The following is a 14,074-nucleotide window of genomic DNA, read 5'->3' on the forward strand; positions in this document are numbered from 1 at the left end:
ATTCTCTCCATGCTTACTCTTGATTTCTCAGAATCCTTTCTTACATGCTATGTCCTCTTTAAATCCAAACCTCCCATTTTTGATAACAAATAAGTTTTTCCAATAGCAATCTCAGAAGTCTCCAGAAGGAAGATGGGGCCCCAAAAACAACATCTCTACCCAATCCAGAATGATGCCATGGTAATCATCATCATACTACACTTCTTGCCAGAATTTCAGACAATCTTACCCATTACTCTAAAACTTGCTGCAGAACCTACAGTTAGTCTAACTGAGATTTAACTATCTGAGCTTTCTCACAGTACCCAACAGAGATAACATCACCCCCTAAACAGCAGGAAGCAATTCTAAGAAAACGACACCCTTCTCCCTTAGGTTTCATAATTCTCAGGGTTATGGATGATGGTTATAGGGTTGGGGTGGAAGAAAATATTAACTCAGGATTGTAAAAAAAAAAAAAAAAAAAAAAAAAGAAGGGGTGGGGGAGAAGAAATGGAACGGATAGGTATAAGATATGATGGTAAATCATTGTATATACTAGTAAACAAACTTAGTAAAATAGCAATCTTAGATAATTTGCACTGTAATTTGTACTGTTATAGAATCTTATATGTTGATACAAATGTAGACTATTTTTATACTCCTGTTTAAGATAATTTGTATATTGATACAAATACAGAACTATATTTGTTATAATGTACATATATTTCTACTCTTATTTGAAACATTTTTATATTGATACAAATGTAAATTTATATCTGTCATACTTTATATATGTTCTACTTCTGTTTAGGATATTCGGTATATTGATATATATTTAATATTATTGTCATATTGCATATCGCACTATATATTCCTACCTCTGTTATAAATATCTTGTGTATTGTCACAATTTTGAAGTCATCGTTCTTCACCATACATTTGCTTATAGACTGTTTACCTTATTTATGTGAAGCCTTAGTCCTTAGGTTATTTTGATAGATAAGATTTATAGATTTATAGTCGCCTATGTCATCTCTATAGTTACGTTAGTTAGGTTATCCAGATTTACAGATACATAGGTTAGATGGGCAGGTAATCTTCAAACACTTCATAGACCTGGAGAATATGGCATTTAAATAACTTAGAATTCTGTTGACGTGAGACACAATTGCTCCTGGCTGCACCAATTGATCCCGAGAGAATGTTGGGCTTCTAAGACATCTCCATTTGGAAGTTTGTCTTTTGGCACAAAATGGCCTACTGGGCAAAGAACTGCCCCTGCCTTGATGGCTGACAGTACAAATGCAATGCTCTCCTTTCTGGACAAGCGGGACACAAGGAAAGCGACCACTGTACTCTGCCAAGACAGAGTAAGATGGTCTTTCAGAAATCCTGCTTCTGAAAATGGTCTGTCAGATACTCTAGGCCTGTAGCCAATTTGAATGCACCAACAATGCTGAGAAACATCAGGTGACTGTCCAGGCTGCCAGCTGTCTTGGTCTACTTTTGCAAGATTCCCGAAAGTTGCTTGCATCCATCTACCATTTCTCAGGTACCATTATGTTCCTTCTCAGGTCTTTGATGTGGTTGAAAACTAGATAGTTGTAATTTCCTCAGTTATGATAAAAGATAAGTTAGATATAAAACCTTAAACTCCCAAATATAAGATAGATAGGACATCTTCTTTAATATTGTAACTATAATTCTTGCTCGGTAATTGTTTTGCTATATGTAATTTTACCATGTTAAAGTTAAAACCTTCCTTTTTAAAAAAAGAAGAAAGGGGAAGTGCTGTGGATATCACTCTATGTAAATAAAACACTGATGGCCAATGACCAGGCAGGAGGTAGGTGGGACAAGGAGAGAGGAGAATTCTGGGAAGCGGAAGGCGAGGGGAGAGAGACTGCAGCCACCGCGAGGAGAAGAGCATGTAGAGACGCCGGGAAGCCACCAGCCACGTGGCAAGGTATAGATTTATAAAAATGGGTTAATTTAAGATAAAAGAACAGTTAGCGAGAAGCCTGCCATGGCCATACAGTTTATAAGTGATATAAGCATCTGAGTGATTATTTTATAAGTGGATTGTGGGGCTGCGGGGCTTGGGGAACCTGGAGAGAAGCCCTCCAGCTACAGCTGTGTTCTGTTTTTCCTTTTAATAATTAAGCCGAAAGGCTCTGGAGACATCTCAGGAGGTAAAAACACAAGCATGAGGACCCAGGTTTGAAAACCTGAGCTCAGGCCTCCTGCACCTGTCTCTAACTTCACCGTTGTGGGGATGAGACAGGCAGATCATGAGAACAACTCCCTAGCCAGCCACTCTGGCTAAAACGGTGACTTTCTGATTCAGCACCAAACTGTCTTAAAGCAGTAAGAGGAGGGCGGTAGATGAAGACACCCAGTGTCCTGACCTCTGTGTGTGTGTGTGTGTGTGTGTGGGCACACATACCTGCACACTTATATGCATTCACCATACACAAAAAATATACAGAACACACAGACAGACACACAGACAGACACACACACACAGAGTTCATGGATTAAATATAATGTAAAATAATGGGACATGAGTTTGAGAACAAAGAATCAAAGGTTTCTTCTGTAGGTACTGATAATGGTGACTCTTAAAAAAATACTGTTGTATATAAAACAGTTGTAGAAAAAGAATAAAATGACAAAAATATATAACAATTGTGCCTCAGGCTTCCTGCAAATGGTTCTAAACTTCTGCCTGCAAATGAATTTCGAAAGCAATGCCCCACAGACTCAAGTTTACACAGGCTCAAATTTCTTGTGTAAAATGACAAGAGTATTTGTATTTAACCTATTCAACTTTGTCCTGTGTGTTTCAGTATCCAGATTCTAATTCCTAAATTCAATTTGCAAATTATATATGTATGTATATATAATAGATGTGTGTGTGTGTGTGTGTGTGTGTGTGTGTGTGTGTGTGTGTGTGTGTGTGTGTGTTTTAAGACAGGGTTTCTCTATGCAGCTTTAGAGCTTGTCCTAGAACTCGATCTGTAGACTGGTCTCAAACTGACAGAGATCCACCTGCCTCTGCCTCCTGAGTGCTGGGTTTAAAGGCATGTGCAACCATTGCTTGGCTATAATAGACATTATATCACATTGTTTGGAAAATGTTGACATGAAAAGTCCTTATTCAGTACAATTTAAACTAAAAAAATGGTTTCCATCCGACATTGCTTGAACGTGTGGCTGGCTACAAAAGCCACAGATGAAAGGTCAGTTGTATATAATAGATGTTTCCAAAAGTGTTTGTATCTCTTTTCTCTTTGGGTCTTTTCTCCTTTAGTAACTGAGAAACTGTGCATTAAAATCTCTTTGAAGGTGGCTGTTTTCACTCTATGTTATTGACTACATACTCTTAAGATGTTCACACTAACACACTTACTTTTTAAAAGACATATTCATGTCTTCATGCTAGTGCATATGGGAGCAAGGTTCCTGGTTTCGTTTCTGATGCATTTGTGAAGAATGAACTTGTCTTCAAACCAACCTTTAAAATTAGGAACAAATATACAACTTGCAGGACTGCAGTCATTGACCACAGAGTAGACTTCTCAACAATCTACTCCATCACTAAAGGATGTTGCAGTAGACTTCTCAGTGCTCTAACTCCATCACTAAAGGATGCTGCAGTAAACTTCTCATTGTTCTAACTCCATCACTAAAGGATGTTACAGCAGACTTCTTAACACTCTACTCCATCACTAAAGGATGTTGCAGGAGACTTTTCAATGCTCTAACTCCATCACTAAAGGATCTGTCATGGGCAACTAAGTTCTAATACTGAGATTTACTTCATGTTAAAGAAGTAACTTATATAAGTTTATCACAGCATTGGTTACAGCAGTCGGGATTATGGAATCATCCTGAGAGCCCTTCACTGTTCCAGGTCCTGCAAGGCTGACTGATTCCAGCTTTGCTATTATAGAGCTGGATTCTCACTGCAGTTGAAAAAAACTCAAACTCAGAAGTGAAGAGAAGAATGATGACTACTCAGGGCTGAGGCAGGAAGGAGTTGGTAAAAGGAAACAGAATTTCAGTTAGAAAGAATGTTCAAGAGATCTTCTGTCCAACATGGTGACCATTAGTTAACAGCAGGGCATTTGCTGGAAGATTCCTAGCAATAGCTTGTAGGTCTCCTCACCACAAAAGGTGAGATATTAGTTCCATATAGTATGCATACTTCAAAGAATCGTCAGTGTTCAACACAAATATACATAAATTACTTGTCAATTCATTTCTTGAGTTTAAGAATAAGGGAAGACACAAACAAGTTTGACCTCTTTCCAGTAACTTGTAATGACACGATAGAAAGAGCCCTTAGCGCCCAGACAGTCTGCTGAAGGTTTGTTCGATCCCTCCAGTTGACACCACCATCGAGTGTGTCAACCTAGGCTGGGAAAGAGCACTGCACAAGTGGTGTATGCCCAGCTCTAAGAGCAGTTAGTATGGCAAAACAGAAGACTGCGCTGGAATTGTAATGTGTAAAACAGAGAGCTCTTTGCCGCACTCCTCCTGCTTTACCTGTGGTAGGGGACCGGCTCTCACTTGCCTGCACACACACACACACACACACACACACACACACACACACACACACACACTGCATGCTTCCTCTTTCTCCAGTCTCTGTGTGTCTCTCTTTTCTGTTTCCTGATTTCTAATTCCCTCCCTGCCCCAGCGCCCAGCCTTTCTTCTTCTTCTTTTTTAGTAAGAAATACAAAACTATTAAAAGTATATGCACTTGGCTACATTATTCAAATTTGCAATTCTAAATCTTCTGCCTCAGGCTAGAACCACAGATTTCTTTTTCAGGACAAGAAATAAATCCCAGCTCAAGCCTGGCTCCCCTAGCAGCTGGGTATTTAGCCATCACTCCAACTGGACATTTTTGCTCCTCCCTTGGTACTTTATTGATGGTTTCCAAGCAGCATTAACAGCACAACGTTCACTATAAGAATATTATATACCAACTTAGTTGTGACATGAATGTCATTAATTTACTGAAATTAACATTATGAACACATAATGGGGGAAATGTTCCTCAAAGGAGGACGGTGGTGAACGTTAACCATCAACAGGACGGAACTATATTTGACAGATAGAGATTAACAAGAAGAGGTTCAGTTCGGTTCAAGGGCGAGTTGAGGTCAGAGTCCTACGTCTGTGTCTTCAAAGGCCCGAGGTTTTGGATGAGGCAGCTCAGGAAGGAGTCCAGCCGATGCCTGGACCTGTACGCTATCAGTCCTCCCTTGTTGGCCCAGAGGTCCACCCCGGAAGCGCCTCTGTTTTCCATGTGATACAGCAGCTGTGGCCAGTCCAGCCCCGTTTGGGGGCTTCTCGCCAAGCACTCCTTCATGTCTGCAATGCCCCCACCCATGGCCCGCAGAATGGCGTGCGCTGCGCAGGAGTCCCACTTGTACGTGGTGTCCTCTGAGAAGATGTAAATGTCCACCAGGCCTTGGACTACACAGAGGCTCTTGTAGCCCGCCCCAGCCGCGGGGAAGACGCCGCCCCCGCACACGCGCGACAGCGCGGCTTTGATGGTCTGGTTTTCGCTGGTGCTGATGACCGCAGAACAGGGGCGGGAGAGCTCCACGTCTGCGTGTTCAGTCTGGGTCTCACCGTCGTTCCCTTTCGAGGTGGCGAGCTGCAGGGAATGGATGTTGGTCCCCATGTAAGAAAGGCCCCAGTAGTACTGTCCTTTCCACCTGCCGGAAACAGTTTTCGTTGGTGAGAAGCGTGTTTGGTTTATTGCACGCCGCTTTCAAACAGAACGAAAGGAAAAATGCCCCGGAACAAAACGAGTTTTAACGCTCCCGAGCCTATAAATGAACATCGAGCTACTAATGAGTTCTGAGTGACTGCCTGCGTTCCTGTGAGAGAAGGACCGCCGGTTTATCTCACTGTCACACCCAGCTGGGGTAACACTGGAGTACCGGTGGGATTTCTAACCTCTGAAAACAACGCCAAAGCTCAATCCTGCTTCTGTCATTCAGAGTCTCGGAGGGAAAATCTACTTGCAAATCCCTCACAGGCCTCCTCTCGCAGACCTGCTCGGGCTTCTCACACCAAGAAGATGGACTTGGGTTGTTATTTTTGGCAACAGCAGTAATAACAACTGCGTTTATCCACTTACCCTCCTGTAAGGCACTCTATTTACAGACGAGAGGCTAGGCTTAGGGAAAGCAAGTGACTTGCTAAGGTGGCCTGGATCCTTACGTGGTGGAACCCGCATCCAAACCCAGGAATTCACCCCTGAATCTGTACTCATCCCCCACCACTTCCCCATCCTCACCCCTACCCCCCAAAGCTGGCCTCGGACTCCTCTTATACCTTTGGCGTGCTGGGCTTACAGGTCCTTAATGTTTTAATGACCTTTAAAAGCATTACCAAAACATATTTGGTTTGAAGAAAAGTGGAGTAGAGGAAAATTCCAGAGGCTTAAACTGTTAACTCTTAGAAGATCAAAGGATTCTTATCTGAAGTAACCCGAAGATTAAAGAACACAGGCCGTCCTATGCAATGGAAGCTGCAAGTTATTTTCAGTGAACAGGGGTTCATTGCAGTTATTTTCTACTACGCCCAGGAGTCAGCTCCCCCAGCCCAGAGGCCCCTGGCCACTCTCCAGGCTGTGATCAGGGGTCAGTGGAAAGGCGGGGGTGGAGGGGTGCCGGGTGGCGGGCAGGAAGGGCACCGGTACTGGCAGTATTCGGAGGGAGTTAGAGTCAGCCCTGGCCACATCTGTCTATCATTCCACTGAACACTGCACATTTGGCTCTGTATTTCTTCTACCATTATACATCTGGCAACACAATGGTGGCATCCATCCCGTTCCAATGAATCAGAAGACAGCGCTGAGCATTAATCTGTATGTGTGGTTTTTGAGTGGATTTTAGAAACGGGAATAGGATGGCAAAGCCATAATTTCTCCATGACAGTGTTAATTTCTTTTAGAGTATCACTGTGCACTTAAACCCAAACCAAACTCTGCCAAATCCCGGGCCGAAGAGGGAAAGCCTTTTAATTCAGCCCTGTGGTCTCGCAGTGGGAATGCCCCACGGAATCCAGACGCGGGCATGCCAGGTAGTGACAACCCTAACAGGCAAGGCTGAGGCTGGACGATCGAGACGGAAAATGGCCATCTTTTACCTTAGCGTCGTCAGGTTTTGAGACGCGAAAGGTTGGTTGATGACTCCCATCAGGGGCATGCCTGTCTGGATGTCATAGACGCCAATTAAAATGGTCACACACTGAAGTCCGCTGGGGAAAACTCCTTGGTTGGACTTCACGTCGGCAGAACCTTTAATGTACTGATAGGTTGAATCTGAAAAATGAAGCAAATGTACAGGTACAGATTGTTTAGAAGATAACGGTGAATCTATTTAGAATTTTTTGTCCTTTGTAAGTTCTCCTTCTAATCTGGTAACCAATCAGTTTCACCTTTGAGCGTTGCCTGCAATGAATCATTTGAGCTCTCCTACATCATGTTTCTACATCACTCAGTGTATGAGAACTTTTAAGAAGTGTGTTGTCTTGAGACAGGTCTCTAACTGGAGATCCTCCTGCCTCCGTCCTTGAAGGGGGAGGACACAGTCACAGTCCTGTGGGGTCTAACACAGCACCTTGCAGATGACAAGGCCTCCAAGGCAGCTAGGGCTGGGGAGATGGCGTCATCGGGGAAAGTGCTTGCCTCAAAGGCATGAGGACTTGAGTATGGATTCCTAGGGCCCATGGAAGTTGTCGGGCAAAGTGGACCACACTTAAAAATCCCAGTGCAGAGGAGGCAGAGACGAGGATCCCTGGGGCCGCTGGACAGCCCGTCTATCAGAATCGGTGAACTTCAGGTTAGGTGGAAAAGAAATGAGAAAGGTAAACTACATACGACCCTGGCCCCAGTGTGCCACGTGACCAGCAGCACATACACGCACCCCTTAAAAAACGCAGTTAAATGGCCAACAACTCCTGGTAACTAGTGGGATGTTTCTTTAGAACTGTTACTAATCAGAGGACCGGAACAATCTGAGATGGAAAAGTCTCCTTCTAGGAATCCGCCAGATGTGAAATGGCCTAATTGTTGTTATCATTTGCCTACCCGAGCTGCAAGAAGGAGACAATGAAGCTGACATAATGGGAAGAGGTTCACAGTGCTTGTGAGGGTTGGTCTTGGTTGTCAGCTTGATGGGATCTGGGATCAACTAAGAGGAATGAGTCAGGGCGTGTCTGTGAAGGTATTATCTGGAAGCTTTACCTGAGGGGGCACAATCCTCCCTCAGAATGGGCAGTACCTTCCAGGAGCCCAGATGTAAAGAGGTCTGAGGAAAAGCAGTGCTGATTTTGCCTTCCTGCTTTTCTCCTTGCTGGTGTAAGCCTCTGCTCTTCAGCTGCTGCGAGCATCCTTCACTGACATAAACACCTTAGTGTCTCTGGACTTCCCATACGGACCGAAGACCAACGGTTTCCAGGGATTCCCCAGGCCTTCAGTGTCCACTGGGACTGCTGAGGCTTCCAGCACTGTAGACTGAGCTGCTGGCCTCAACAGTATGTGTCAGCCGCTGTTGCACGGCCCAGTCCCGTGAGTTAGCACGCGGTGAAAGATGTGTCTGGCCAACAACCCAGAGAGTCAGATAAACATCTCTTCAGGGTGGAACTAAGACAGGAGACCACCATCCCTCGGAACTATAACAAATGTCAATTTACCCTGACATGACCAGAGATCTGGGGGGAGATTCTTAGTGTTCACATACAACACACTGGCTGAATGTTACGTAGCTGTCTGATGTAAGGAAAACCACTGTGCACATGCTATGTGCTGTAGACTGGGGTTGTGAGAAAGTTGTCTGGCTCAGTATAATGCTTGCCACCAGCTGAGTTAAACAGAATTTACCAGGGAGATGGGAAAGTGGGGAGACTTTCGTCTGAGGACTTTGTATCGACAGGGCTGTGAGGGAAGGAACTGCATTTTAAAAACATGCACGATAGTTACAATTCTACCCAAAAAGGACAAAAACTTGGTAAGCTTTATGTCAGCTTGCAAGTGGCCCAAGACACGTTCAGGTGCCTTGCTTGACCGTGGTTTTGACTGTTGCCTCACTGAATGAGTAGCCAATGATTCAAAGTTAGCAACTCTCCCTTAAAAACACAGGTTTGCATGAACCTGTTGGGGCTGAGCTCTAAGTGGTGTACGTTATTGCCTTCTCACATTCTCACTGATTTACCAGTCAGAAGTCACTGAAAGATCGGTTAGTTCACCTGCGTGTGTGTGTGTGTGTGTGTGTGTGTGTGTGTGTGTCACACACACACACACACACACACACACACACACACACACACGCCTCACAGCCATCTGTCCCTCCAGTTCCAGTGTATCTGAGGACCTCTCTGGCCTCCACAAGCGCTGCACACACATTGTGTACGGGTATGTGTGCACCCATACACATAAAATAAAAGTAAGGGAAATCATTAAAGACAGTAACTTCTCTGGACACCATATGACTATTACACCCGTAAACTCACAGTGGCAGTGGTTCCTGTATAAGACCTGCATGAAACCAAGGTAGCCGGACTTCTGGCACAGACTGGGGCTCACTCATGAGGAGCTGCTGAAGGAGGGGTGCAGGTCTTTGGGTGTGGGTGTAGGCTCCCATGCTCTAATTGGACACTAACTGGACTTTGTGAGTTTAAAAAGAAACAAAAACCATGAAATTAGGAGAGTAACCCATTGGGGAGGTCTGGGAGAAATTGGTGGTATGATCATATTTCATTGTACACATGTATGAAATTCTCAAATAATAATAATAATAATAATAACAATAATAAACATTCCAGGAGATCTAGACTACAGTTCTAATGGCTTCTATTTCTTGGAGCTGCTCCGACCCCTCAAGAACACGTGAGTAAGAACAAAGCAGAAGTCACATATGGAGCAGCAGTCCCACACTCACCGATGGGATCCACCCAAATTCCCAGAATGTCCTGCGGGACCTGGATCTCCAGAGACTCCAGAGTGGGGTCAGTTAAGTCCACATCTTGATGCACCACCTTAGCCAACGCTTCAGACGCCGGCATGTTGCCATCAAGGACTCGGCTGAGAAGCTCTGCTGTCTCTGCCTCCGTGGTCCGTAGTTCCACAGTGATCTTTTCCCCTAGAATAAAGACACGTTGGAGGCCCTGCTGCTGAGAGTTCAGGGGAGAGCAGACAACAGGAGGCAGAGGGACGGGGAGGGGAATGGGCAGCTGAGCTGAGCTCTTAGGTCAGGGAGGGCAGTATGTCCACAGCAGCGGTTCTGAGACCCAGCTGACCCCCAGGATCGCCTGCAGCACTTCACAAAGCAGTGGATGTTAGGGGTTCCTAGAGGCTCCGTGCTCTTCCTCTCAGTGGAGAGGTTAGGTTCCGGGACTCAGCCTGCTCCCCAGAAAAATGTCTGCAAGGGCAAAGTTGTGCATTCAAGGAGCTCCACAGAAGCTGAAATCCTTCAGCCTTCAGTAATTATTCTGTTCCTTAGTTTTGCCTTTTGCCTTTTCATGTGCATAGTTTGCTCTGTCCGTGTTGGAATGTTACCGAAAAAGACGTAGGTTCTACCCACATACGGAAATGCTTCTACTTCCTTCTGTAATACTGCTTTTTAACAAAAATAGTGTTTATGCTCAGTAGTGTCAGATGAAACACAGTAATCTTTGAGTGCAAAAAAACTCAGCGGCTCAAAAATGACAGACAAAAACTCTCCTCTGTGAAAGCTGTTGGAAGCCAGATGTGAACAAGCCAGCTCTCCTGCAGAAGCAGAGCGAAGAGGCGGCTGGATTCCCATCTCTTGAAATACACATCTTAGGCCGCTGGTCTGGCAGCCAGCCTCCAAGGGAAGAGAAAGGGGTAGGAAGGAGGTAGAGTTAGCTGGACACGGGGGCACATACCTAAAACCCAGCACTTGGGAGGTGGATGCTGGAAAATTAGGGCTTCAAGTCCAGCCTGGGCTATGCATCAAGTGGAAGGGCAGGGCGGGCCACATGAACCCCTGTCTCCACAACAGCAAAAGGCACCACAGATAAACACAGAATGACCCCTAAGATGAATATGGTGAGACATGCCTATAATCCCAACACTCAGGAGGAAGGCTTGAGTTCAAGGCCAGCCTGGGCTACCTAGTGAGACCTTTTCAAAGAAAAAAGTGGGTATACAGATCCATGCTCCTACCTACTCTAGCAGTTCCAACCAGTGGCAGCTTGCTGGAAACAACACTTCAAGCACCACCTGGATGTACTGAAATTTCAGAAAAGCCTGAGGTCATAATATGATGAGCACAGCTCATGGCCCAGTGGGAATCTATCGTAGCTCTGAATTTTCACTTGTTGCTTTTGGTGCTGTGGATTCGGCCCAGGGTCTCTGGGAATGCTGAGCAGTTATTTTACCATAGAGCTGCATCTGCAGCCCACAGCAGTGACTCTGGGCCACCAAGTAGCAGTCACTGAATATGCATTCTACTTCCAGCTTACTAAAAACCAAGGACCATTCAAATGAATAAATCATATGGTTCCTGTGCTTAAGCTCGGCCAGTTGTCTCCATCACACTTAGTGGAAAGCCCAAGCTCCTGCTATGACCCAGGCCCACGAGTCCCAGTAAGTACAGCAGCCTCACTCCCGGGTTCTCTGTCCTTTTGCCTCTTCAGTTCTAGACAAACGAAGCATCAAATTAACTGTTTATGAAACGGTCAAATATAGGACTGTAAATTAGAGTGTATTGTGTATTGTGAGTTAATCATAATAGTTATTTTCAACTTTCGGAAGTTTAAATAAGATTTATGTCTTCTTTCTGGGAGTCATAGGGATGTATAAAAACTTTTATATACACAGAAATGTATATAAAAAGCCAGGGGGAATGAATGGTCCATGCCTGTAGTCTCAGCTACTCTGGGAGTTGAGGTGAGAAGAGGATTTGAGCCAAGGGTTTGAGACCAGTCTGTGCGGCACAGTGAGGCCCCACCTCACACAGAAAATAAACAAACAAACAAACAAACAAACAAATAAACAAACAAACAAACAAACAAATAACTTTGTACGAAATGGAAACTTCTAGCCAATCCAGCTACCTTCACAGAGGTTCTGTGATGGAATGCAGAGGGTACTGGAGCAACATCATGTGTTATTTCAGGACTGAGGTATCTGATACACTCTTAGGGTCCAGGGTGTCCACAGACAGGTTTAAATCCCTGCCCAGACACTGTTTGCTCAGCTGTGTAGACAAACATCTCTCTGGTGCATCAGTGACCATTTTAGATTGCCAAAAGGCTATAGAATTTTTCCACAGGCTATGTAACAATTACTAAAATGCTAGAGATTTAAATTTAGAAAGATGCATGGACTGCTAAATTATTCCAAGAAACCACTTCACCTCTCTCTAGCTTAAATGTCATCATATTCTGAGGTAGAGCCTAAATGAAGTTTCACATTTAAGCATGTTATGCTGTTTATACCTAAAAGCTTCCTAGCATTCATTTATTATTAGGTGAGTTAGAAATTAGAATAATAGGATGATTAAGTTACAAAACACAGTAAGATTCTTATACTTACCCAAATCATTTGTGAACTCATTGGATTCTTCTCCAAAAATTTTCTTCCCCAAACCTGGAAACTGAAAGAGTCAGAGTTTGAAAAACAAAGAAAGGAAGAAAGAACTACCCACAGCCCCACAATCAGTTCCAAGAGAGTTCAGTGAGTGTTAGATTCAAAACTCAAAAACTTTCATAGTAGGAGTCAGTCTGAGCATGGAAAATGAAGTCAGCTTGGTTCTGTGCTTAGCTGTCTCTTATTTTCCTTTTCTTTTGCCAGTCTAGAAAGCCTACTCCATGGCTGAAGTCTGGCTTCCTTATGTCCTGTCAGCTTTCTGCTGGAGAGCCACAGGACTGGAGAGCCACAGGACTGGGAACATATGTGAATCCTGCTCCTAAACACCAACCTGTAAAAGCTCTTGTTATTGTCTACGTCCCTAAAATAATTTCATTTAAAGAAAATTTATTTATTTTTGTATTCTATGTTTATGGGTACTTTGTCTATATATATGTCTGCACACCAGAAGAGGGCATCAGATCCATCCTAGATGGTTGTGAGCTACCATATGGGTGCTGGAAATCCAACTCATGTCCTCTGAAGAACAGCATCTCTTAATCACTGAGCCATCTCTACGGTCTCTAAAATAATTTTCTAAAGGTGGAAAAAGAACCTAGAAGGCAGTCTTCGATTTTATTTTCATTTTCAGGTACATCTCTGCATCTATGAGGTGTGTCAAAAAAAGGGGGAGGGAGAAAGAAAAGAAATACTGTAGTGACCTATGACTTAAGCATTGATACAGAGTGAACAGGGAATCATGTAGACTTTTCTCGAATCTCCATATCCGTGTTCAGATAAACACATTTGACTCCTGACCCTCAGAAGACGTTTTTTCTCAGAGACTCCTGTTGTTCTCAGGGAAGAAACTGCTTCACATACTTGAACATGCGCATTCCCAGATGCTCAAACCACCATCAAGGCCATACCACCTGCTGTTCTTTTTTCTCTTTTGTGAAACAGACCTACCATGGGTGGCAATCTGCCCACTCGCCAGCCCCACACCTGTTTGCAGAGCTGTTCAGAGGAATGCAGAGAGAGGGGCCTGAAATAAAAATAAAGTAGCTCCAACGGAAAGTATTTGTTTCATAAATTCTGGCATTACTTCATGAATAATTGCCTGGGCTTGCTCTAGTGCTGGGGGGAGGGTGGTGGTGGTGCACATATTAACCCATAAAACTAATGTTGATCCATATCCAGTCCAGTTGCTCAACCAGCCCTTGTATCCAACTGTCTCCATAACAACAGAAAACAAGCTTCCTTCATTTAGTTTGCCGAAGCCAGGTAGTAAAGGGGCATAAAGAAATTTTAGTCTGTGGGGATTTCATGTCATTTATTTATTCTCTTCCCATGCCAGTGGTCAAGATTTTACTTGATTCTAAAGTGGTCCTCAAATTTAAAAAATGCATTGAAATACAGAGAAACCCTGTCTCGAAAAACCAAAAAAAAAAAAAAATGCATTGAAAA

The 14,074-nt window shown here is 44.0% G+C and overlaps 1 protein-coding gene across 3 annotated transcripts in view; it reads right to left on the reverse strand.

Annotated features, from left to right (window-relative positions):
• Positions 1–4,897: 4,897 nt before the first annotated feature.
• Positions 4,898–14,074, reverse strand: part of Inpp1 (inositol polyphosphate-1-phosphatase) — a 34,397-nt gene continuing 25,220 nt past the window's right edge. For all 3 annotated transcript variants that reach the window (XM_028886772.2, XM_028886782.2, XM_028886788.2), the window contains exons 3-6: positions 12,575–12,635; positions 9,954–10,154; positions 7,162–7,336; positions 4,898–5,720 (exon numbers count right to left, since the gene is read on the reverse strand). In XM_028886772.2, the coding sequence (XP_028742605.2) occupies positions 5,168–5,720; positions 7,162–7,336; positions 9,954–10,154; positions 12,575–12,635 (990 nt within the window). In that variant the 3' untranslated portion in view covers positions 4,898–5,167. The remainder of the gene's footprint in view (positions 5,721–7,161; positions 7,337–9,953; positions 10,155–12,574; positions 12,636–14,074) is intronic.

This window comes from Peromyscus leucopus, chromosome 13, assembly GCF_004664715.2.
Source record: "Peromyscus leucopus breed LL Stock chromosome 13, UCI_PerLeu_2.1, whole genome shotgun sequence".
Lineage (NCBI taxonomy): Eukaryota > Metazoa > Chordata > Mammalia > Rodentia > Cricetidae > Peromyscus > Peromyscus leucopus.